Here is a 23,761-nt window from a genome sequence, read left to right on the forward strand (position 1 = left end):
GCTTATACTGCCGCACTAAGCAAAAATGACTTATATACCGGGTATTCCAGCGATTGCTGAACATAGGGAAATAACATGGGAAAATGAATTTTATTTTTTTCCTGCTCTCTGGAACCCCTAAATAAAATTCGGTCAATAGTGGATTATTCTTTGAATGATTCTCAATCAAACCGTAATTTTTTTAATTCGATGCTTTTACAACATTATTAAAAAAAACAATACACATACATAAAATGCATCTGCGAACCGATAGCTTGTAGGAAAAAAGTGTTAATATATTTTTTATAGATAATTTTATGATCTACAATTTTAGTTTGAAGTATTTTTATGATAAAACTTACCGTTTTGCTGAAAATCGCAAAAAACTCATTTTTATGACGTTTGACCGTGAATAAAAAAAATTCCATACACGGGAATGATGGGGAACTTTCAGGGTTTGTTTATAATTGTATTTTTAACAATTGTACCAATATTCAGCTTGTTGCGAATTTATATAACCTCGAATGTCTAATAGGCTACCGGACTGTTTTTTTTTTATTTCAAAAAATAAATCTGTCCAGTCTGAAAACATTAAAAATCAGTGTCCATTTTTTTTGCGCACTTTGTTTATACCAAAAAAAAATATTTAAAAAATGGATAGTTTCAAACACGCGCCTTGGTGACGTAACAACTTCTTAGTCGACGCCTATTGGCTGTACAGGTAATGCCGAGGTCATTGGTGAAAACGATGAAGTTGAGTTTGAATTGAGGTTATGAATGCATAAAATGTGTGTGCAGAACGCGAATTGCTGTAGTTTTTGTATCTTTCTTACTTTAGTGCTGCAATAATCGAAAAGCGAAAATAGACAGATGACGTTCGGTGCAGATGATTCCTGAGCTGACTTATGAAAACAAAACTTCTGATTGGTTGACGCAAGTGTGCTATAAATCGGAAACCAGTTAGGAATTATAACGATTACTCTATCTCACTCTCACCAATGCAACATTCCGTTGACGTATGCGTTTTCTCAATTCATATGCATAGAAAGGAGTTATGACGTAGTCACTGAAGACTTATTTAAACTAACAGCGCGAAGCTGGATTTCAAACGAATATTTAGCTAATAATTCCGACCTTTGGAGAACAAAAAATCTGTTTGGTAATTGATTTATGCGTATACGTTACTCATAAACATAATAAAATGCATGGATTTTTCTGGTGTCCGGTAGCCTATTGACGATTGCTGCTAAGCAACACGCTCTCTGGTGGCGATTCTTGAACTAAACCCCACATGCTTTATTGTGGGCAGTGACATGTTATAATATACCTTATTTATTATTTAGTTAAAGTCAATGATTGTGAGAAACGTGATGAAAAATTAATTATAATAATTAAATTTCCTTTTGAAACAGTAAGATTTTGGCTTTTCTCACACGTTAAAACTATCAAAACAAACTTCAAGTTTGATTTTTTACGTGTTTTTTTCCTTCGAATTTTGACCACAGTGTCATTTAACAGCTGATTTTTGACAGAATAATGTGGCGCGAAACCTTAGTGCAAAATGTCAATTGTTTTAGTGTGGGCATAAATCTACGGAGGCGCCACATTCGACAAAACGTCAAATGTAGGTAATACAGAACTCTAATTTAATGCTAAATTGTCATTAATTAAATGTCATAACCAAAGTCACAATCGTTCATGTTTATTTTGATGATTTGTAGTCACTTGGTAGTATTTTGTGATCAACTTAATCCTGGATCATAAATTAATTCCATTAAACCTTTGTTAATGTTTTAGGTTCATCATGTTTGCGTATATTCAAGATCTTTTGGAGTGCTTAATTGTAACTTGACCATGGTGCACTAATTTACGTATTGACGATTTTAATTAATACTTGGGTAATTAATTAGGGTAACAGTTTTTAACATAATATAGAAATGACCTGCTCGGTACATTTTATTTTTGCATACTTTGGTTAACTTATGATGAGGCACATTAGAAGATCTTGATTTTACTATGAAGGTTTAACTTTCCCCGAAATGCGTGTAAGAAATTATTTTCAATGAGGTGGTCATTTCTTTACAAATCCGAATGCCGTCAGCGAGAAACATGCTTAATTTATTGAGGAAGTTATTATTTAGTGAGTAAATTTGTCTCAGTTAAGTCAAGTGACAAGTGTGACGTGCTAAAGGACAACCCTGTAGGGTTGCCAATGGGTTCCAAATGTGAGTACAGTTATTCTGTAAGTCGCCGTTGCTACAGTTCTTGGATTTATTTTTTAAGAGAAATCATCATGTAGTCACAATTACGCGAGATGATCTTCAGGTACTGAGAAAGAAATGCATCATATATACCGACGTTTTCGGAAGTAATTTTGGAAATGGCGATATATATGATCGTTTCGCGTAGATATTTCTATTTATTACAATTTTATTTTCAATTAATATTCAATTTAGAGCAATTAAAGCATTACTTTTTTTTTCATTGTAAATATTTCAAACTGTAGTGTTCTTGATCATTTTAGTGACAAAGTAGTTTTTAATAATCGTCAATTAGTGTTTATTTTTGATCAATATAAATTGTAATAAATAGAAACAGGTGCACATAGCGTAGGTTCCTAATTTGGCTTAAAAAATATTTTTGTTGGTGTTTACTGATGGTGTTATTGAAAAATTTAAGACTAGTTTTAGTAAATTCTTTTTTCTCCAAACGTCACAAAAGGTCACTATTTTTTAGTCGTTTTTAGACAGTAAAGTAGGTAATTTTGTTATAAGTAATGAAAAGCGCTCGTTGAAACACTTTTGCTGCCTAGGCAGAAAAAGTACTTTGTGTGACGGGTACTATTTGATACTTACATTTTGCACTTGCACTTGCTCGATCTTAACTTTGAAACTCTTTGAAACCAATATTTTTCACAGTAAATGGCATCAATGACAACTACATGCATAGCCATCCATGTTTATAGTTCAATTTGCGTTCACTCATTGTCGGTCGTGGAACTGAATTTAACGTTTGGAGAAAAAGTTGTATTTGTTATTTGGCCGAAAAGTGGCTTTACTGTCTCGCAATTTTGCATACGCTCGGCTACGCTACGCTACGCTTCGCCTTGCTACTGCAATTTAATTGCTCGACAAAAAGTACTACTTTTCTGCCGTATAACAAAAATCTACTATTTTTGTCCATCTGAAAGTAGATATTAAGTTTTTACTGGTTTTAAATTTTTCAATTACTTTTTAGTAGTATTAAAGATTTTCTGTAAATTTTTTGTAAATCTTTCATTTAAATTGTGTATATTATGTATATTTTTAGTGTCTATTGTTTTGAAAAGAAATAACATGTATAGAAATTCAGGGTAGATTTTTACACGAGTATATCACCATACAACCGCATAGAAACAGTTTTTGTTTGCTTTTTTAACTGTATGAAATTCAGAAATTTTAACATTGAAATGTTATTTTTTCATTGTCACATTAATTATGAGCTATTCTTGTGTTACTTTTCTCAATAAATTCTTTAAATACGATCTTGATGTGTATTTTGTTAACCACTTCGTTTTCGTTATCTTACAGTGTTAGACACGTGTTAAATATAATAAAAAAGTGGGTTTTTGTAACATGAATTTTGTGAGATTCGAACTTACGTTCATCTTATTATCACCTTTGTTGTTTAATTAATTCACTTTATTCCCGGTTTGATGGCGCTCCTACAATGGGTGCGATAAGAAGCGAATGATCTTTTGTTTTTGTCATACAGCGCGCCAATTACGAATCTTATTAATTTGCATACAAATTTGCAAAGTGCCAAGGTCACAGTTGCAGTCGTCGGTTGATTTGCATAGATTATGCCACGTGGATAAGAACACATGTAGCGCATTGGAATGCGCGAGAGACTTCAAAGTCCTCACCAGTCTGGGAAGAAGCGAAGCAGGTTCGAACCCCGACGAGGAGCTTTTATAATTTTTTTTCCAGTTTAGTACATTCCAGTACATTTATACAGGGTGATTTTTTTAAAACGGCAGGCGTTGTAGAATTTTTATTTATGAACCGATTTCAAAAATTTAAAAAACAAATTAAATGGTTTTTAATTTACTATAAACTGACGATTTAAAAATTTTTCTAAATGTCTTAGTATCATTTGGGCGATACTCAACTTTCTTATCTTAAATTGACACTCATATTTTTTTTTTCATAATTTAGAAGATATTAATTTTCTTGATTCAGAAATGTGTAATATGTTCTACTTTTACAAAAAATATTTAAAAAAAAAATCAAAAATGAAAAAAATTAGGCAATAAAAGTAAATAAAATTTAGGTGCGTGGTGTCAAATAACACAATATCATTATTGTAATGTCAAAATGCAGCAAATAACAGAAAGAACAAGTTTTCTTTCAACAAGATGGTGCTACACCTCACAATGCACAATGCATTTCTCGTAGGTGTCAATTGTGCAATGAAAAAAACGGGATGGCGTTTCAACAGTATTTTAATTAAATTAGGTAGTTGTTTTTTCTGATTTGTATTTATTATTGTCTTTTGTTATTAATAATTTCAAAAAAAATGCCGATCTTTTCTGTTATTTGCTGCTTTTTGACATTACAATAACGGCATTCTTTTATTTGACACCATGCAATAGATTTTATTTACTTTTATTCCTTTTTTTTTCAATTTTGATAATTTTTTTAAAAATATTTTTGGTAGAAGTAGAACATATTGCACATTTCTGAATCAAGAAAATTAATATCTTCCAAATTATGAAAAAAAAATATGGGTTCCAATTTAAAATAAGAAAGTTGAGTATCGCCCTAAAAATACTAAGACATTTAGAATTTTTTAAAATCATCAGTTTATAGTAAATTAAAAACCATTTAATTTGTTTTTTAAATTTTTGAAATCGGTTCATAAATAAAAATTCTACAACGCCTGCCGTTTTAAAAAAAATCACCCTGTATTACAAATTTACAATACCTTATTTATCATTATTATTCAATGTTCGTCTTCATAAATAAATTGAATTTTCCCGACAAGGAGGGAATAAGTGTAATTGCAAAAATTGAAGAATCACTAGATGCACTTTCGGTCTTTGAATTTCGACCAAGATTTTTGTGACTTTAACAAAAAATAATGGACGTAAATAATAATTATATTCTATTGTTTTTGTGATTGATCATCTTTTATGACCTTTAAATTACGAGCAATTTTTCTGTCTTTTCACCACCCAAAAAGTCATATTTTTGACAACAAGACGTGATACTACTGTCTGGTTGTTCTCAAAATAACATGTTTATGTGAATTTTGAAAAATATACACAGCCGAAGACAAAAAATCTTAGACGTCAATGTCATCTAATTGTCACATGGTGTAAAACCCCATTTAGAATTTGCAACCTTACTTTTTTGCATTGTCAACTTTGACAGTTTTAATTCTTTCATTTTAAAATTGTTAGAAGTTTAAGTATTTTCTTTATTACAACTTTTATTTCGAATTTTGCTTCGAAAGCTAAACTAGCATCAAAGTTGGCACATAAGCTTCATTCTTTAACAATTTTTAATGACTTGTCATTCTAGCACGATTTTTGGAGTCCCAATAGTCACTAGTAATTTTTGAAAATAAAATTAAGTCAATCTAATACCATAACATAGTCAGAAAAATTCTGGAAGCTGGAAAAATAGGAAGTGAAAAACTAATAGTCATTTTTTATTCAATTTATCATTCCCATTTGCACAGCAATCTCATTGGAATGACTAAAGAATTCACACTCAAAATAAAACTGGCAGCAAATATCTTTTCCCTCGTCGAAATCCACTTGACATTCAAAATCCCGTGTTAATGGCAGCTTCACATCAGCAATGGGAATAAAGTCAGTCTCAGTGTTGGTTGTGTCTTCAGGTACTGCTGATGGCCGGCTTCTTTTTCGACGCTGTTTTGCTTTTGGGCGTTCAAGGCTCTGATATTCCTAATACAGAAACGAGTGTTAAATTCAGAATACATTAGCACATTATATACTTTTTTTCAAGCACTTTAAATTTGAATTGGCGGCGTAAGTTTTGTCATCTCTATTTAATAAAATTCGATTTTAATACCACTTTTATCAATATTTATAATATTTATGCACGACACTGGCGAATAGAAATGTTAAATTCCATTGCGGTCGCCTCGATCTGATTGGTTTAAGTGCTAACGTTATTTTATTGACATGTAATATAATGTGATCATTATTTAACTGTGTCGCTCAAATCTCCTTATCTTACTTTCCATGTTAACAATTTATTATACAGGGTGGCCCATCTAAGACTTTCGGGCTCAATATCTCTTTCATTTATGAACGGATTTTTCCAAAATTTAAAATATAATTTCTTGAATAGTCTTGTTTTAAAAATGTTAATTTTACTTGTCTTATTTTAAATTTTAGTTAGTTAAGATTTATGTCATTTTATAAAACATCAATAATTATCCGAGTGTGCCAAAAGAACCTGCGCATTTCTTGCACAAAACGTTGCCTGATGCATTGTGATTAGTTTCCAATTTCAAAAGATCGAGATAAATCGTTCTGCGCAAGTTTAAATCAATGATATTCATCATCATGCTCAAAAGTAAACATAACCTCAAATGAGAAATATCACAAATGTTGAGAAACGATGCTCGGTCCAATGCATTGTGATTGGTTACCAAAAGATGGAGATAACAAATCGTGAATGTTTGAATCAGTCGTACTCATCATAATTGGGACTTTTCACGTTCCAACAGAGGGCGCTGTATTTGACAACATGGTGGAAATATCGAGGATAATATTTTGCACACTAATTTCTGTACAATCAAGAACTACTCGAGTACTTCTGAATTTATTAAAACATTTTGGCAAATTTGCAATAATTTCATCCTTTGATGGCCAGTATACAAGGGGTTTTAAAGCAAGAGCCATTAATTCTAAAGTGGATTCAAAATATCTACTACAAGTTGATAATGAAATACTAAACATGATTGCAAGGCAAACTAATGGAATGTTCAGTTTTAACTTAATCAATGCTTATTGTTATATTTTAAAATATTTACAATGGCCTCTTCACTAGCTTTAATTATGTTACTATCTGTTCCAGTGAAAGCATTCAATTTTTTGTCAGAATCAAGTAGTTCATCGAACTGGAAATTTTGGTAATCAGTTTGAGTAGATTTGTCAGCCATAAAATTAGCATTTGCCAACGGAACTTTAAATTCCCCATATGATGAACTTGATGGAATATTAGTAGATTTGATAGCATTTATTATTAATAGTGGATGAGTCTCATTTACGTTTTGGCCATCTGGTACAATATCTTCATGGGCAGAACCAGTGATTAAACTATTTGTATCATCTTCATTTACATCCATTTGTTCCATAGGTTTTAACCTAAAACAAATATAATTATTTTATTTGTAACGACGATGTCCTGTCCATTACCACTTGCGTTTTCCTCTATTAATTTTAATTTTCATGTTTTGAAAACTACTGGTAGGGATGTTTTGGGAAGGAATAACTCCTTTTTTCAATCTTCTTTTTTTGGTATGAGCTGTTGCTAAAATTAATTGTACTAATAAATGAGACAGAAATGATATTAATTACAAAGATCAAACTTTTAGGTAGAAACTATATAAATTAAATAAACTTCTTAAGTTCTTTTTTACATAGGTAGATACTTACAAATTGTAAAATCAGTTTCTAAAAAATGCTTGCTGCACACAGACATTCCTTTAGTGATGGGCTTTCCTATTTTTAAAGCGTCCTTCCATTGTTTCAATAATTTCGTGTCATTTGGAAACAAATGTATGGATACATCAGGGGATTTGTATGTGCTACACTGGGGCACTGAACAATAACGTTTACACATACTCGTCATTTTTATGGTTTATTCTCTATTGTTTATATTAAATCAAGCACTAAATGCATAACACAATGATTAAATTTATAGTTAATAACTGCGGAACATACACAGTATCAATGGTGCTGACACTTATTATCCTCGATATTCTACTTTCTCGATTGTTGAAGAGGTGGCGCTAGCATCGAGAAAAGTCCCACATGCAACCTCCCACTCTGGAGGATCAACAAACCATTTAAATACCATTGAAAGCGATGTTTAAATGCAGAATTTAATTATTTTTGACTGTGTTTTTACTATGGTGAGGTTGAAACCTATTAATATGTATTATCTATACTGCCTTTGAGTAGTAATTGTTTATTTTAGGACACTTTTGGCGTAATTAGTGGCCCAAAAACGTCACTGAACATGAAAACAAAGCGGCAAAATAGTGTACGACAGGAATTCCAGGGCCATCCTTGATCCTAGAAACATTTATCGTGTATTTTTTTTTAATAAAATGCGTTTTCAATCTTGTAAAAACAAAAAGGTTTTTATGTGTTATTATTTCAGAACTAACAAACATTGCAATTTCAGACCCCAAGTTTTCAAATCTCAGATTTTTCTCAGAATTTTAGGTTGAGGCGGACATTATTTTGACGTGTTGTGTTCAAAATTCAAATCTAAAATGAATTGCAAGTCAACCAAATATCACCAAATATCTCAAACTTTCAAAAGCCAGATTTACACCTGTTTGGTGTAAATTTTTCCATCATTATAATTTGATTTTTCCCCTTCTTCATTCGTCAAAAACCGATGAGAAAATCGAATTCCTTCTGTGCCGCTCGCATTGTTCTGTGCTCTGTCACTTTGAACTCATGTCGATTATGTCACTTGTCAAACGTCAAAATCGCCAAAAGGGAAAGAATTTAAACAACAAACAGAGAAATTAAGCAGACTTTCAGTCAACTTTATCCCTTCAGCGATCTTAAATCAGTGTCTACTTCATAATTTTTGAAATTATTGTGAGGTTATGTAACCATCGTTTCAATCATTATCTTCGTAAAGCGGCAATTTTTAATTTGTACGGAAAATCATAGAGGCGACTAGATGTAAATCTTTATCAAACACGCTGTATTTTTATTTATACAAGGTGTTTATAAATGTTTCTAGTATCAAGGGTGGCTACGCCGCTCATTACAAATGTGGGTTTCGATTTTTCAACTGACATGGAGTATGCAACCTCCCACTCTGAAGGATCAACAAACCATTGAAATCGTTGTTTAGATGCAGAATTAAATTATTTTTGACTGTGTTTATACTATGGTGAGGTTGAAACCTTTTAATATGTATTATCTATACTGCGTTTGAGTAGTAATTGTTTATTTTAGGACACTTTTGGCGTAATTAGTGGTCCAAAAACGCCAACGAATGACAACTTTCCAAATTTGATATTTTATAAATCGCAAAAAAAGTTACAGGCTTTTGTCGCTTGACGATAAATATTAAAATAAAATTAAAATATCTGCAGATTAGACGAAAAATAATACAGTGCTTTGTACTTTGAATGAATAAGCTTTTATCTTCCTTAATTTTAGAAGAAAGAATTTGGAAATGATAGATTGTCCACGAGTTTTTGAATAAAGTGAACTTTTCCTTGGTGTTGGACATCTTCAATTTTTAAGAAGAAAAGTTGCTCAGAATGCATTCCTTACAAAATTTCAACTTAAAGTTCTTTTTCTATTTTTTTTAATATTAAAATCTTTAAATTCGATCGTTAATTATTGATAATGAAATATTATTATTTTGTTTATTTCTACTAAATAAATGATTTTGTTTATTTTTTAGTTCGTAAAAAAATATATGTAACTATAGTATAGTATAGCTATATTTAAAAAATTCTAATATATTGAATTCGCCATATTTGCTGTTTTTAGTATCGTCATGGATTTTGCAAAGTTGCAAGTTGCATATAAAAGAACTTTACGATTTTATAAACATTTAAATTAATATGCCAAAAATTAATAGTGATACCAACTTGTATTCTGGCTGGAATTAAATATTTACCATTCACTGATCAAAATTATCATTACAATACATTTTAAGAAGTTGCAACCCAATTACAATACAAAAAGTTATTAAATACTGCATCTAAACCACTATTTCAATCGTATTTAAATGGACCGGCACAGTTTGTTGATCCTCCAGAGTGGGAGGTTGCCTACTTTACAGGCGGTAGTGCCCGCACTCCATGCTCGAAAATAAACATAACCTCAAATGAATGTCAAGAACGTCACGGGTGTCCAAAATCTAAACTCGCTGTAGAAGTCGATTGTTTCATAGCCGACTATCAGTTTGTATCTTTTGGAAATGTTGAGGTTCTTTTGTCTTTTTCTCGGCAACTTGACTTGCTAGACGGTTGATTTTTGGCACACGCGTATAATTATTGATGTTTTATAAAATTACATAACTCTTAACTAATTAAAATTTAAAATAAGACAAGTAAAATTTACGTTTTCAAGACAAGGATAGCGTTCGTAATGTCACATTCATCCTTACCTATTCAAGAAATTATATTTTAAATTTCAGAAAAATCCGTTCATAAATAACAAAGATATTGAGCCCGAAAGTCTTAGATGGGCCATCCTGTATATCTGCATCAATTAGTGCTAATATCCATTTGCACAAACCTTTGGAAATATTGTAGGAATAAACGCAGGGTTATAAGGGTGGTTAGATTTCGCGTTCCCAATGAAATGCTGACTGCAAATTCTGGAATAGGGTTTGGGTTCCCAAGCGATTTTGCTGTTAAACCTATAAGTATTAACAATTATTGAACTTAGTTTGTCACAATTTCACTTACGAATTTCTCTTAACGGCGTTTATCCACTGTTTCCGCCGTTCCTGTTCATGTGGTCTGGACGGAAAACTATAAAATTTTGTATTTTTGTCGGTGTTTGAATAATTGTTGTGACATCCCTCTATGCAACAATTTGTACAGCTAACACGACTGCCTATTTTCGTTGGCTGCATGACACGAAGTTAAGTAAAACCTTAGTTAAATGCGACACTGTTGAGCTGTGAACTCTAACCTAACAAATGTAATCTTGGTTATATGTGAAACGTTCACAGTTCTGCCGAACGAGGGCGCCACCGGCGAATATTTTTTTTTAACCTAATTATTAATGCTTGTAAGAGAGGTGCTAAATTTATTATAGTTTTTGCTTTTGCCCAAGCTTAATACGCATTAATCAAATTTTCTATTTCTAGATTTCTAAAAACGGATCAAAGTCACCTTTGACATGCGTGGAAGCATGTCGTTGATCGAACCTTTTTGACAATGACATTAGTGACAACCAATTAATGTGAAAGTTCAAATGTTTGGCCTGCGACTTGTGGCTTCACAGTAAAAACAACTTTCTCATAAACGGCGTTTAATTCATTTTTGAGTCTGTGAATAAAGTGGGGTTAAGAATACAATTAGTGCCATTTCAATGAGCCATGCGACATACGCTACAAAAAATTCATAGGTGACCTGATTTGTTTTTTTTTAACGTTCTAACGTGTGATCCACAAAATTTTTATTTAGGGTAGGCTTTGACACAATTTACGTAAGTCGAGGAAAAATTTGACAGTAGTTTGACATTTGTCATTTGATTTCAATTAGTTTTCAATACATTATTGATTCTGAAGAGACACACGATACATTTTCTCTTATTTGCACCTCGTATTGTTACATATTTTCATAAAAAAATTGAGGTTATATCAAAAACAAAATTTCACTCCGACATGACTTCTATGTTTGTCTCTCTTTTTCATGGCCTACCCTAAACAAAAATTTTGTGGCTCACATGATATATTTACTTGTATACTCTTATCAACATTTGTAAGGTCGTCAAATAATATGTTTGCTACTTCTTCATTTGTCTCATTGTCAATCTTTGCTGCACTAAAAAAACACAGTCAAGTTTAAAAACATATTTACCGACATATTTTACCTTGTTTCTCCTTTTTCTGTCTGACATGGAGCGAGAGATCCTTTATTTATCCTGTAAATAATAGTACCATGAACTAATTTATATAATTTTGGCTTTGACTTACAATTTCCCTCGCTTTTCCCGTCTTATTTGTCCCTCTTTTAGCAAATATACACTTGGTATTGCGTTGTTTTTCAACCTGTATGTTTTACAAGTCATACCTGCAATAATTTAGACTATAATTAGGTACGTTAGGACATTTTTTTAAATAAAAACTTAATAAATTATAGAGATATCACTGATAACATGAACACTGATCAATTCAATGCAATTGTTAGTTAGAACCTTATAGTTCTCAGGTCGCGAGGTATTTAAAGTCCAGCTCATTGATACAAGGTGTTTATAAATGTTTCTAGCATCAAGGGTGGCTATGAAATGTCAAAGAAATTTGCCGCTTATTATAAATGTGGGTTTCGATTTTTTAACTGACATTTTCAGTTAACCTCAAACATGGAATAAAGTAAATTTTGAGAAATAAACTGTTCTAGTTGTGGTTTGAAACCTGAAAATTAAAAATTTGGACATAAAACCATAACTGAAATGTCATTGACGTAAGTAACATTATAAACAAATTTCAGGATAGTTATATTCACTATGAAAACAAAGCGGCAAAATAGTGCATGACAGGAACTCCAGAGCCACCTTTGATGCTAAAAACATTTATAAACACCTTGTATAATGTGTGATCCACAAAATTTTTATTTAGGGTGGCTTTGAGAAAATTTAAGTAAGTCGATAAAAAAATGCACAGTACTTTTGACATTTGTCATTTGATTTATTTTGAACAAATTATTGATTTTGAGGTTATTTTCGTAATGTTATTTTGATCAAAAAAATGAGGTCAAAAGCAAAATTTCTCTCCGACATGACTTCTGTATTTGTTTCTTTCTTTCACGGCCTACTACATAAAAATTTTGTGGATCACATATTTAATACAGTTGATTTAGGTTGCAAATGTCCACCCAAGGTCACAAATTTTAAAATTTTAATTGTGTAATTTGTTCCTGTGCAAATGTTGCAATGGCAGTGTTGTTTTGGGGTACAAAAGACGATCGTGTATAGTATATCCGGTGAGAGATTGGGAGATTTCGACAATTGACATATAGGTTGGCAGCAAATTATGCTACAAAAAACACTAAAAACACTAAATGGGTTGACAGGGTTGTCAGTAACTAGGGTTATTTTGTTATTTTACACTTTTTATTGCGTAGATTTAGTGAGTTTTCTGTCATTCAAACTCTCACTGTCCGAACTTTAGGTTCTGTCATTGTAATGCGGCGCAATTAAATTTGTTACTATTCCAAACAGCAATCACATTTAAGGAAAATTTAACCTCACTTGGAACATGTTTAAGGACTCGCACTAATTTATAACGTAACTTTGATGCACAGCGATTTTCATGTCAAAATTGACAAATGTCACATTCTGGTGGGACAATGCTGCCAACCACGTTATCTTAAAGTTTCGAAAATTGATTTATCAGGATTTCAACCTTAAATAAAAAAAATAGTGTCAAAGTGGACACTTGCAACCTAAACCGACTGTGAACGTGCGTTCAAGTAAATTCCTGAGTGCTGTTGGCTTTGATTAAAGTTAACCATTTGTGACAGCCTAAACGCCTGAAAACTGTCAATTATCAAAAACATTTAACAAAGTAAAATTTAAAATTAGCAGTTTATAATCCGTATTTTTCAAATTTGCTTCTTTAATAGGTCCATTAGAGTACTCAATTTGGAGTGGTTTATAGGTATAGTTTGTACAGTGAGAGATTGAATGACCGAAAAGTCACTAAATTTACGCGCGAAATTTAAAATAACAAAATAAGCCCACTTACTGTCAACCCTGTCAACTCAGTTCGCGTAGGAATTTAGTGTTTTTAAGTGTATTTTGTTGCATAATTTGCTGCCAACCTATATGTCAACTGTCAAAATTTCCCAATCTCTCACCGGATAAACTATACCTATAAAAGAACTCAAAGTAGGAAATTTTGTTTTTTAGAATTGGCAGAACTAATTAATCTGGCTGTCACCTGGTTCCTGTCAAGTTCTTGGTCAATTTGAATTTTACGATTCGTGTTTAAAAAATTGCTGCGTGAATAAAAAATCTATCAATATAATTGAATTGTCCTTTGCGGCCAATAATAATTGTACCTAAATATAATAGATGTAAATACTGGCTGTGAGGTTAGGTTACGTTATGTCAAAATTCAGTGATAGAGAAACTCGATAAGTGTCAAATTTTAAATTAAATTTGAAAATCAAGTGGCAAGTCGTGGTTACAAAACCATTACCAATCGTGTAACACGAAAACTCTTAAAATTGGAGAATTGAATTTTTTTTATTAAAAAAAGGATGCAAATTCGAAAAAATAGTATAAAGGACTTGTTTTATAATGGCATTGGAATTGACCATTATAAAACACGTTCTTTAATATACTATTATAACGTCAGACACATGAAAGTCATTAAACTCCTCATATGTATTCAGTTGAACACCTTTAACTTCAAAGTTTTTACCTTTTGTGCTTAACAAATTTTTGGAATTGGAATGTCCCAAAGAAATAAACGCCTCTGCAGCATCCAATTCACTAGTTTTGGCACTAAAATGGAAATCTAGGTAAAAAACCAACCTACTTCTATTGTTAACTACCTCTCAACAACCTCTACGATTTGCACAGCATTCTTACTCGCATCTCTGCATAAAAATAATAATAATAATAATACTTTCACTTGAAACCTATTCTTACTTTGATTTGTGTCGATTTACAATTCTTTGTTGTCTTTGCAACGATTTTTCTTCGTTTACTTTTTTGTCATGCGAACCTCTGGGGAGATTTTGTGAAGGCACAACATTTGCTTTCAGTCTGTAGTTTTTATTTACATAGCCTGTAATCATTATTTATGGATTAAGTTAGGTTAGATTAAATTATACTGACTTACGTCGATTAAAGAAGAAATCTTCATCTCGAAAATGTTTGTTGCATACTAGCATGTATGGTGACACTGCTTTTTCCATTTTCAAAGCATGAATCCACTTCAATCGCAGCACTTTCTTATCAGGATTTGGAAATTTGTGAAACGATACATTATGCGAATAATACGTTTTACACTGCGGCACTGAACAATACACATGACTTTTATGTTTTTTATTAGCATTCATTTTTTTTTATTAATTATGCAACGCTTAATAAAGCACTTAAAACAATAAAAACCATCAGGTTTTATTAGCACGCCGGTTGTAAACACACAGTTATCCTATAACCGTCTTCCATATTGCGCCATATTGCAATTTAGCAGCGCCATCTACATTCCGTTTTCAAATTTAGTCAATTTGTCAATCGCATTTTTTGCTTTTTGAGTTTGAGTCTTCTCGAGTTCGCAGCTTGGCGATTTGACGATTGACTCCCAACCTCACTTTTGCAACTTTTAAAATGGAGTGCGGGCACTACCGCCTGTAAAGTACGCAACCTCCCACTCTGGAGGATCAACAAACCATTTAAATACTATTGAAATCGTTATTTAGATGCAGTATTTAATTATTTTTGACTGTTTTTACTATGGTTGGGTCGAAATCTTTTAATTTGTATTATCTATACTGCCTTTGAGTAGTAATTGTTTATTTTAGGACACTTTTGGCGTAATTAGTGGTCGAAAAACGCGAACGAATGACGACTTTCCAAATTTGATATTTTAAAATTGCAAACAAAGGTAGAGGCGTTTGTCGCTTGACGATAAAAATTAAAATAAAATTGAAATATCTACAGATTAGACAAAAAAATAATACAGTGCTTTGTGCTTTAATAGAATAACCTTTTATCTTCGTTAATTTTAGAAGAAAGAATTTGAAAATGTTAGATTGTCCACAAGTTTTTAAATAATGTAAACTTTTCCTTCGTGTTGGACATCTTCGATTCTTAAGAAAAGTTGCTCAGAATACATTCCTTACAAAATTTCAACTTCAAATTCTTATTTCAATTTTTTTTAATACTAAAATCTTTAAATTCGATCGTTAATTATTGATAATAAAATATTATTATTTTGTTAATTTCTGCTAAATAAATGGTTTTGTTTATTTTTTAGTTCGCAAAAAATTATACTCAATGGGAACTCAAAATTTAAAGTTGATAGTGGTTCAAAATTGTGTAAGAGAGTATGGACAACATTGTATGTACTAAAGAATTCATGGCTCATTTTGGTTCGCCAATTTTTATTGTACAATGTATTACTGCTGAAAAGAACTGTATGTGATAAAAAAAAATGTAAATTTTTCGTTTAGAAACTCCTCATTTGGTATAAATGAATTTAAAATTCGATTCTAAGCAACTTATTTTAGAGTATTACTTAACTTAAAGATTTCCTAACGCGATGTAAATTACAAGAAAATAGCTTTATTCAAAAAATTCAAATAGATTGAATTTGCCATATCTGCTGTATTTAGTAACAGTTTGTTGATCCTCCAGAGTGGGAGGTTGCATAGATTTAAGATTACTTGTCAAATTTTCAACAAGATCTACTCCTCATTTATTTTGAATACCGCATTTCAAGGTCATAATTTGTGAAAATTGTGGAGCTCTACGGCAAATTTGAGAAGATTTATCCATTGAATTGAACATAAACGAGTACTGGAACACCCAAAGATCTGTTCGTGATTGTTTTCAATACATAAATCCTCTTAAATTTGTCGTAAAGCTCCACAACTGTCACAAATTATGACCTTGAAATGCGGTATTCAAAATAAATGAGGAGTACATCTGTCACTGTACACTTTTAAAAACGAAAATAATTGAACGTTTCCAACACCTCCTCAACCCAAGATTTTACTTAAACGCACAATATATTATTTTAAATACTATTTTGAACATTTATGGTTCAGTTATGGTTACTCACTTTTGTTGAAAAAATAATCTGTTTAATTTGGCAATTTCTAATTTAAATACCGTTTTAAACACCTTTTATTCATTTTATTACTATTTTATGCTTAAATTAACACCACCTTGAATACTTTTGTCACTTTTATCTACATTTGGGCTTAAATTAAGATGAAACTGCAGTGTTCATCTCATTGACGGATAAAAATGTCAAATTGCTCTACGGCCGCCGCGATTTGATCGGCTTCGAGTCAGTTTAAGAATGTGAACATTGTTTAACACCGAAAAAATTAGCTTAACGGCCATTTTTCCTACAGAAAACTTTTTGTGGGCTTTTTTAAACTCGTGCCGAATGTCAAACAAGAACTGTCACTAAATTGTTCTTGTTATTTCCAGTGTACATACGCGGTATTTGATAATTTTATCATTGTACAGTGGCGGCCAAAATAAAGTGGTACAGTCTTGGAGCTGATTTTTTCAAAAATTGAGCTGTGTAAAACAAGCTTTCAAAGTAGGTATAATCATAATTTTTGACATTAAGAAAACAAAAGAAAAAAATGACAATGATATTATTGTTCAAGTATAGAATATCCGGTGAGAGATTGGGAGATTTCGACAGTTGACATATGGGTTGGCAGCAAATTATGCTACAAAATACACTAAAAACACTAAATTCCTACGCGAAATGGGTTGACAGGGTTGTCAGTAACTGGGGTTATTTTGTTATTTTACACATTTTATTGCGTAGATTTAGTGACTTTTCTGTCATTCAAACTCTCACTGTACGAACTTTAAGTTCTGTCATTGTAATGCGTCGCAATTAAATTTGTTACTATTCCAAACAGCAATCACATTTAAGGAAAATTTAACCTCATTTGGAACATGTTTAAGGACTCGCACTAATTTATTACGTAACTTTGATGCACAGCAATTTTCATGTCAAAATTGACAAATGTCACATTCTGGGGGACAATGATGCCAATGTTGCGTAGATTTAGTGACTTTTCTGTCATTCTAACTCTTACTGTACGAACTTTAGTTATGATAACGTCCAATTAGTAGTTCAACAATTTAACATTTGGCCTGGATCACAATGTGTTCAAAAGCTGTATCACTTTATTTTGACCGTCTCTGTACAATCATATTTACAGCTTATAAATCAACTTGACATTCGTTGTGGCGCCATCTATTAATCAAAAATGGTGTTTATCCACTACAGATATCTAACTTATCCTACCCAAATCCCGCTGATGTCTAAAATTGCTCCTTTGTAAATCGGTAAATTCTCTGCAGGAACAATAACCTAAAATCCGTTTGTTTTTAACACCCCAATCTTCCCCTGCATTACAACCGGCAACGTTGCCTAGGGTGATTTTTGGTGAGAAAGTAATTGTCAAATTTTTGACATTTCTGAAAATTACGCAGTGTTTCCGTTAAAAACGTTTCTTTTACAGACTGCTGGATGGCAAATCAAAGGATTTAATAGTGAAAAGACTCGGCACAGCCTGAAAGGCCGTTTTGTGTAAGCAAATTGTCAATTAGACAACTAACCTATTTGATTTTATCACCAAAAAGTCACCATCGACGACGTTGCCGGTTGTAAAGTGGTGGGAGAGTGCGGTGTTGGTGGTTTTTTTAATAAAAAAACGGACTTTAAACACAATTTCGCGCTTTCATTCAAATACAGAAGATGGCGCTGCGATCGTTCCAAAGATGGTGGACGAAGAACGTACTTGGCAATGTGTTACTAGAAGTTTGAGGCATTTCATTAAATTCGTGGGATTTCAGGCTTGAATCGTGAAAAGAGTGGTAAGTAGAAACAAATGTGAAAGTTTGGTTGTTTTCCACGTTTTCCGTTAAGACCACAAAGACTTGTTTACTTGTCCCCTCGTGCCTGTAAAGTGCATGTGGGTTGATTTTGGTTTGCGCATTTTTCTTTACTATTTTTGTTATCCCCTGTGTTCTTTTAAATTGTTTACCAGCTTTGATTGAGATTGACGTATGTCTTTTCTTTACTATAATTTTATGGTTAGGAACTGCCAAGTTTGTGAGACTGTTATAAACACAATAAACATTCTTGTTTCTTGTTGCCGGTTATCATTATAACATAAATTCTAGAATATTATGAAGGTGCAAATAAGATAAGCGCTGAATCAATAATATATTAAAAATCAATTGAAATTATATCAGATGACAAATGTCAAAGTAGTGTCAAATTTTTTTGACTTACGTAAATTTTCTCAAAGCCTACTTTACATAAAAATTTTGTGGATCACGCGTTATTAGCGAAGTTTTAGGTTATTTCACATGTTTGGAATAACAAGGTTCTAACTGCAGTCAAATTAGTAGAAAAACGTAGATCCAAATTCAAAGTGATAAATATCGCAAATATTTAAAAAATTGACTGTTCCGTTTAAATTATTTATTAGGAAAAAAATATTGAAACAAAGTTCTAAAAGCCGATACAGAAAAATGAAAGCAAAAAACAAGTTGTTTAAATATTTTATTTTCAACAAACAACAATAACACGAACAAGTATGACTTTTTATTTTAATACTGTTGTGCAAAATGATGCAAATACAAATTTTGTATAATAATTGGGTTAAAATTATGTTAAAAGTGATACACAATTTTGCAATTGTTTTTGAAAAAAATAGTTCAAATTTAAGTGCGTGCTGATCAGTGGTGCATCAGTTCGACGTTGACAAAACATTATAATATTTTTTATTAAGAAGTGTATTAATTTCAATGGTTGTGTCAACATTTGTCACAAAAAAAATAGTATTTTAGTGGAATACATATGTTAGTTTTAGTCTTTCATTGCTTAGATGCCTCATCTGTTATCAAAAACACACGAAAGTTAAAAATATTAGCACTTTAGAAAGAATTTGATGTTATATGTTTTTTTTTAAATTTTAATCACTTAAAGAAAACAATTTGATTTTTCAAAATTTGTCCCGTCCGTTATCATATTTTTTTAAAAACACTTTCAAATCCAAAGCAAACGTATCAAAGTATCGAGATCAAATAAAAACTCATCCTCAGTTGGCTTTGAAATTCCAAGTCACGTCTTTGATTGAAAGAACAGTCTTTTGTTATTTGACGTTGTCAAATTGAAAATTTTCTGAAAATTTTAATGAACGATTTTGTCAACGCTGTTATGTTTGATTCATGTTGCAAAAAATTCTTTTATGAAAAAAAAGCCGCAACACGTACTCTTGCTTTCCATTATTTGCATTTGAAGACACTTTTTATCTTATAACCTCAAAATTGGCACCTGTCAAAGTGGCAATTAATGACATGCTGTGGAATTTCAAAGGTAACTGAGGATGAGTTTTTATTTTATCTCTCGATAGATGCGGTAAGACAAAAAACAGCTCAACGTAAAAACTGTATTAATTAAAACTGAAAAAAAAACAGCAAAAGAAACAAAAGAAGTAATATTTCTTTATAAATGTTTCCAATTATTGAGTAAAAGTGTGAAAAAAGTAGACTTTTTGGAAGTGTGGTCAGAAAAAAAATTATTAAATATTATTATTTATTATTAAAGGAATAATATTCATCAGTGTTTTTTTTTATTAATATTACCCTGTCTATGCTTCTTTAGGTCTGTCCTACAGCTTGGTGGTCAGGAGAGGTGTGGTATTTATTTAGCTTCTCGTATGCAGATGGCGCCTTAGATCGGTAAAGTAGATCCTTGTTTATAGGCAACGGGCCTAAAGAAGCATAAGAATGCATTAGAAAACTTCTTTCGTAATCTTAAAGATAAAACGCTAAAAATCAAAATTTACTAACTGTTTCTTTAAGTAGGTACAGTACATATCGCTGCAGCATGAGTCAAATGTTTCCCACCGGAGTTAACTGAGAACCTAGTAATACAAGTTAGACTGATTAAATAAACGCAACTAATTAACAGTAAAAATTAAATCCGATGACTGCATGCAATCAATCATGCAATTGAGACCCTAAAATGATTGATTGCATGGACTCAATCATGCAGTTGAGACCCTAAAATACAAAAAAGTCAAAAAACCGGAGAAAAACAAATTTGTGATTTTGCAAAGAGAGACTATATTCAGATACAAATGGGTGTGTGCAATTGAGACCCTAAAATGATTGATTGCATGGACTCAATCATGGTTGAGACCCTAAAATACAAAAAAGTCAAAAAACCGGAGGAAATCAAATTTGTGATTTTGCAAAATCAGGAGAGACTATATTCAGATACAAATGGGGGTGCGTATTTGCGATCACGAATGCTTATATAAAAAACAGTTTTGCAGTTGCATATTTACTAAAAATGATCCAAGTCACAATTGCGAAAAATAGTAGTAGATATTTCCACTATTTAATACCCTTATTTTTTACAATTGCTTACTCTTTGACAACAATTTGAAACTTCAGCGATAATCTACAATATACTGAAATTTCAATCTCATTACTTGAATATTTAAAATAACGATGACTGCCTGGCAGTCGCAACAATAGAATGATTTACAGTTTAAAAATAATTGTATCAATTGAAAACTATTTGAGAGCTACGAGTATCATATTCCTATTGTACGAAAGCGATATTCGTTTCTATATCTTGCTCAAAAAAATAATTTTTTAAAAACAAAATTTTTGGCCCATCGTCGGGCCTAAAGAAGCAATTTTACGCCGGTCTGGGTGTGGGAATGGAAAGTTTTGGTAACAAAAACTATAAAAAATAGCATCTAAGGCTTTTAAAACAACTAATCTTTTTTAAAAAGTAATCTGTATCATGTCAGGGTTCATGCAATTTTACTAGAAATTAGTAAGTCGCAATTTGCAAAAAATAGTGATGAAATCTTTTAAATGGTTAGTACCAGATATTTCTACTATTTAATACTCTTATTTTTTACAAGTGCTTACACTTTGGCGACAGTTTAAAATTTCAGTCATAGCCGAAAATATACTCTAATTTCAATCTCATTACTTGAATATTGAAAATCACGAATTTATGACTGCCTGGCTGTCGGAACAATAAAATGATTTACAGTTTAAATAATTTGGATCAGATGACTACTATTTGAGAGCTATCACACTCCTATCTATAAAAACGACATTCGTCGCTATCCAGCTCCAAAAATTACTTTTTTTTATAACAAATTTGTTGGCTTATTGTCGGTCCTAAAGAAGCAATTTTACGACGGTCGGGGTTTGGGAATGGAAAGTTTTGGTAACATAAATCATAAAAAATAGCATCTAAGGCTTTTAAAACAACTAATCTTTTCTGAAAAGTAATCTGTATCATTTCAGGGTTCATGAAATTTGACTACAAATCATCCAAGTTGCAATTGCAAAAAATAGTGACAGAATCTTTTATATAGGGAGTAGTAGGTTTTTCCACTATTTATTACCCGTATTTTTTAAAAGTGCTTACTCTTTGGCGACAGATAGAAATTTTAACCATGGTCGACAATATACTCTAAATTTAATCTCATTACTTAAATATAAAATGAAGAATTTATGACTGCCTGGCAGTCGCAACAATAGAATAATTTATAGTTTAAATAATTTGGATCAAATAATTATTATTTGAAAGATATCATATTCCCTTCTATAAAAACGATATTCGTCGCTATCCTGCCCCAAAATTAATTTTTTTATAACAAATTTGTTGACTTATTGTCGGTCCTCAAGAAGTATTTTTACGACGGTCGGGGTTTGGGAATGGAAAGTTTTGGTATCAAAAATCATAAAAAATAGCATCTAAGACTTTTAAAATAACTAATCTTTTCTAAAAAGTAATTTGTATCATTTCAGAGATTCACGCAATTTTATTAAAAATCATCCATGTCGTAATTGCGAAAAATATTGAATAAATCTTTATATAGGTAGTAGTAAGTATTTCCACAATTTTAATACTCTCATTTTTTCCAAGTACACTTTGGCGACAGTTTGAAATTTCAGCCATGGTCGAAAATATACTCTAATTTTAATCTCATTAATTGAATATTTAAAATGACGAATTTATGACTGCCTGGCAGTCGGAACATTGTCGAGCTGTAAATCGGTGAACAGTCACTTAATTTTTCATTTTTAACCCCCATTCACCAACAAAATGTTAGAGAGTACAAATGTTTTGAAAATGGTATATGTTTTTTGTTATATCAAATAACAATAAATGGATATACAACATTTATACCATTAGTGATATATCTAATTCAGATCAGTATTATATTAAATCGAGTTTCTTAATTTAACGAAAGTTTTGATGAAAAAAAAGATAACATTGATATCATTAACAATTAGTTTTCAGGGTTTAGCCTTTAACGTCAAAAAAAAATTCTATTTGTTTTACATTTTTTCATTCATTCATTCCTATTTATTTATGAGTTCTTTCGATTTAAATTCGTCTGACATGTGATTTATCTTTTATTGATTTTCCGAAATTTGATTTGACTTAATCTTTCTTAAATCAACTTAAACTGCCTAAAAATGATCTAAACCGCCTTAAGAAGATTTTTTTTGAAATTGCTCTTAAGGTCACATTTACCTGTACATTTCTAATTTTTACGATTGAATTGTGATGATTTATTGAAGTTGGTGTAAGTTAAATAACTAATTTTTGCTAATTTATTATTTTTTTTTTAAGAGTACATATAGGGCCATCTGTTGGAAAGTAGTGTTTCTTCATTTAGTAGCTGTTAGAGGGAGACCAATTTTATCAACCCGCTTGCAAAAGCAGATGTTCATAAACCGCCCTAAGCAGACGGTTTTTTCTGCATAGGCCCGCTTTCGACACGCGGCTAAACACTCAAATTATGTCGAAAAACGGGCCTAAAGAAGCAAGCCTAATAATAACCAAGACGGCTTTGCAAATTTTGACGTAGGGTGTAGTGCAATTCGCTACTAGTTGAACGTGTTACACATAAGCGTAGAACTGACGGGGGTTAGGATACATGTATTCATTAATTATTTTTCGGAAATATTGAACATTAAACTACTGCTACTTGTTATGCACTATTAATGCGACCTGAAATGATGCAAATCTAGTGTAGTCAAAGCACATTTTGGACAATT

At 31.5% G+C, this 23,761-nt stretch overlaps 2 protein-coding genes and 1 long non-coding RNA gene across 5 annotated transcripts in view; 1 reads left to right on the forward strand and 2 right to left on the reverse strand.

Annotated features, from left to right (window-relative positions):
• Positions 1–5,660: 5,660 nt before the first annotated feature.
• Positions 5,661–15,172, reverse strand: LOC148167719 (uncharacterized). Of its 3 annotated transcripts, none has more exons than XM_088045360.1 (10): positions 14,787–15,172; positions 14,594–14,732; positions 14,497–14,541; positions 14,364–14,446; positions 11,913–12,009; positions 11,810–11,860; positions 11,676–11,760; positions 10,675–10,838; positions 10,502–10,616; positions 5,661–5,932 (listed from the first exon to the last, which is right to left on the reverse strand). In XM_088045360.1, the coding sequence occupies exons 1-10, from the start codon at positions 15,004–15,006 to the stop codon at positions 5,678–5,680; spliced, it is 1,254 nt and encodes a 417-aa protein (XP_087901486.1). In that variant the 5' UTR covers positions 15,007–15,172; the 3' UTR covers positions 5,661–5,677. The 3 variants fall into 3 exon arrangements, with proteins under 3 accessions (XP_087901486.1, XP_087901485.1, XP_087901487.1); XM_088045359.1 differs by having other exon boundaries at positions 10,502–10,625; XM_088045361.1 differs by lacking the exons at positions 10,502–10,616; positions 10,675–10,838 and having other exon boundaries at positions 14,787–15,170.
• On the reverse strand, positions 7,847–9,562 carry LOC148167720 (uncharacterized). Its single transcript, XR_015770728.1, has 2 exons — positions 7,943–9,562; positions 7,847–7,890 (listed from the first exon to the last, which is right to left on the reverse strand). It is a non-coding gene; the product is annotated as an uncharacterized LOC148167720 (long non-coding RNA).
• Positions 11,122–23,761, forward strand: part of LOC148167721 (uncharacterized) — a 29,630-nt gene continuing 16,990 nt past the window's right edge. The window contains exons 1-2 of the mRNA XM_088045358.1: positions 11,122–11,341; positions 18,402–18,523. The gene's annotated coding sequence lies outside the window, so the exon portion shown is untranslated. The remainder of the gene's footprint in view (positions 11,342–18,401; positions 18,524–23,761) is intronic.

This window comes from Gnatocerus cornutus, chromosome 9 (genome assembly GCF_029298725.1).
Source record: "Gnatocerus cornutus isolate USDA-ARS CGAHR chromosome 9, icGnaCorn1.1, whole genome shotgun sequence".
Taxonomy (NCBI): Eukaryota; Metazoa; Arthropoda; class Insecta; order Coleoptera; family Tenebrionidae; genus Gnatocerus; species Gnatocerus cornutus.

What these genes read in the sequence shown, in the direction of transcription:
- LOC148167719 (XM_088045359.1), bottom strand. Translation starts at nt 15,006, where the DNA reads ATGAATGCTAATAAAAAACATAAAAGTCATGTGTATTGTTCAGTGCCG. An exon ending in GTAAATCGACACAAATCAAA is followed by an intron (nt 14,542 to 14,593) that starts GTAAGAATAGGT and finishes ATTTTTATGCAG; the next exon opens with AGATGCGAGTAAGAATGCTG. An exon ending in ACAGAAAAAGGAGAAACAAG is followed by an intron (nt 11,761 to 11,809) that starts GTAAAATATGTC and finishes GTGTTTTTTTAG; the next exon opens with TGCAGCAAAGATTGACAATG.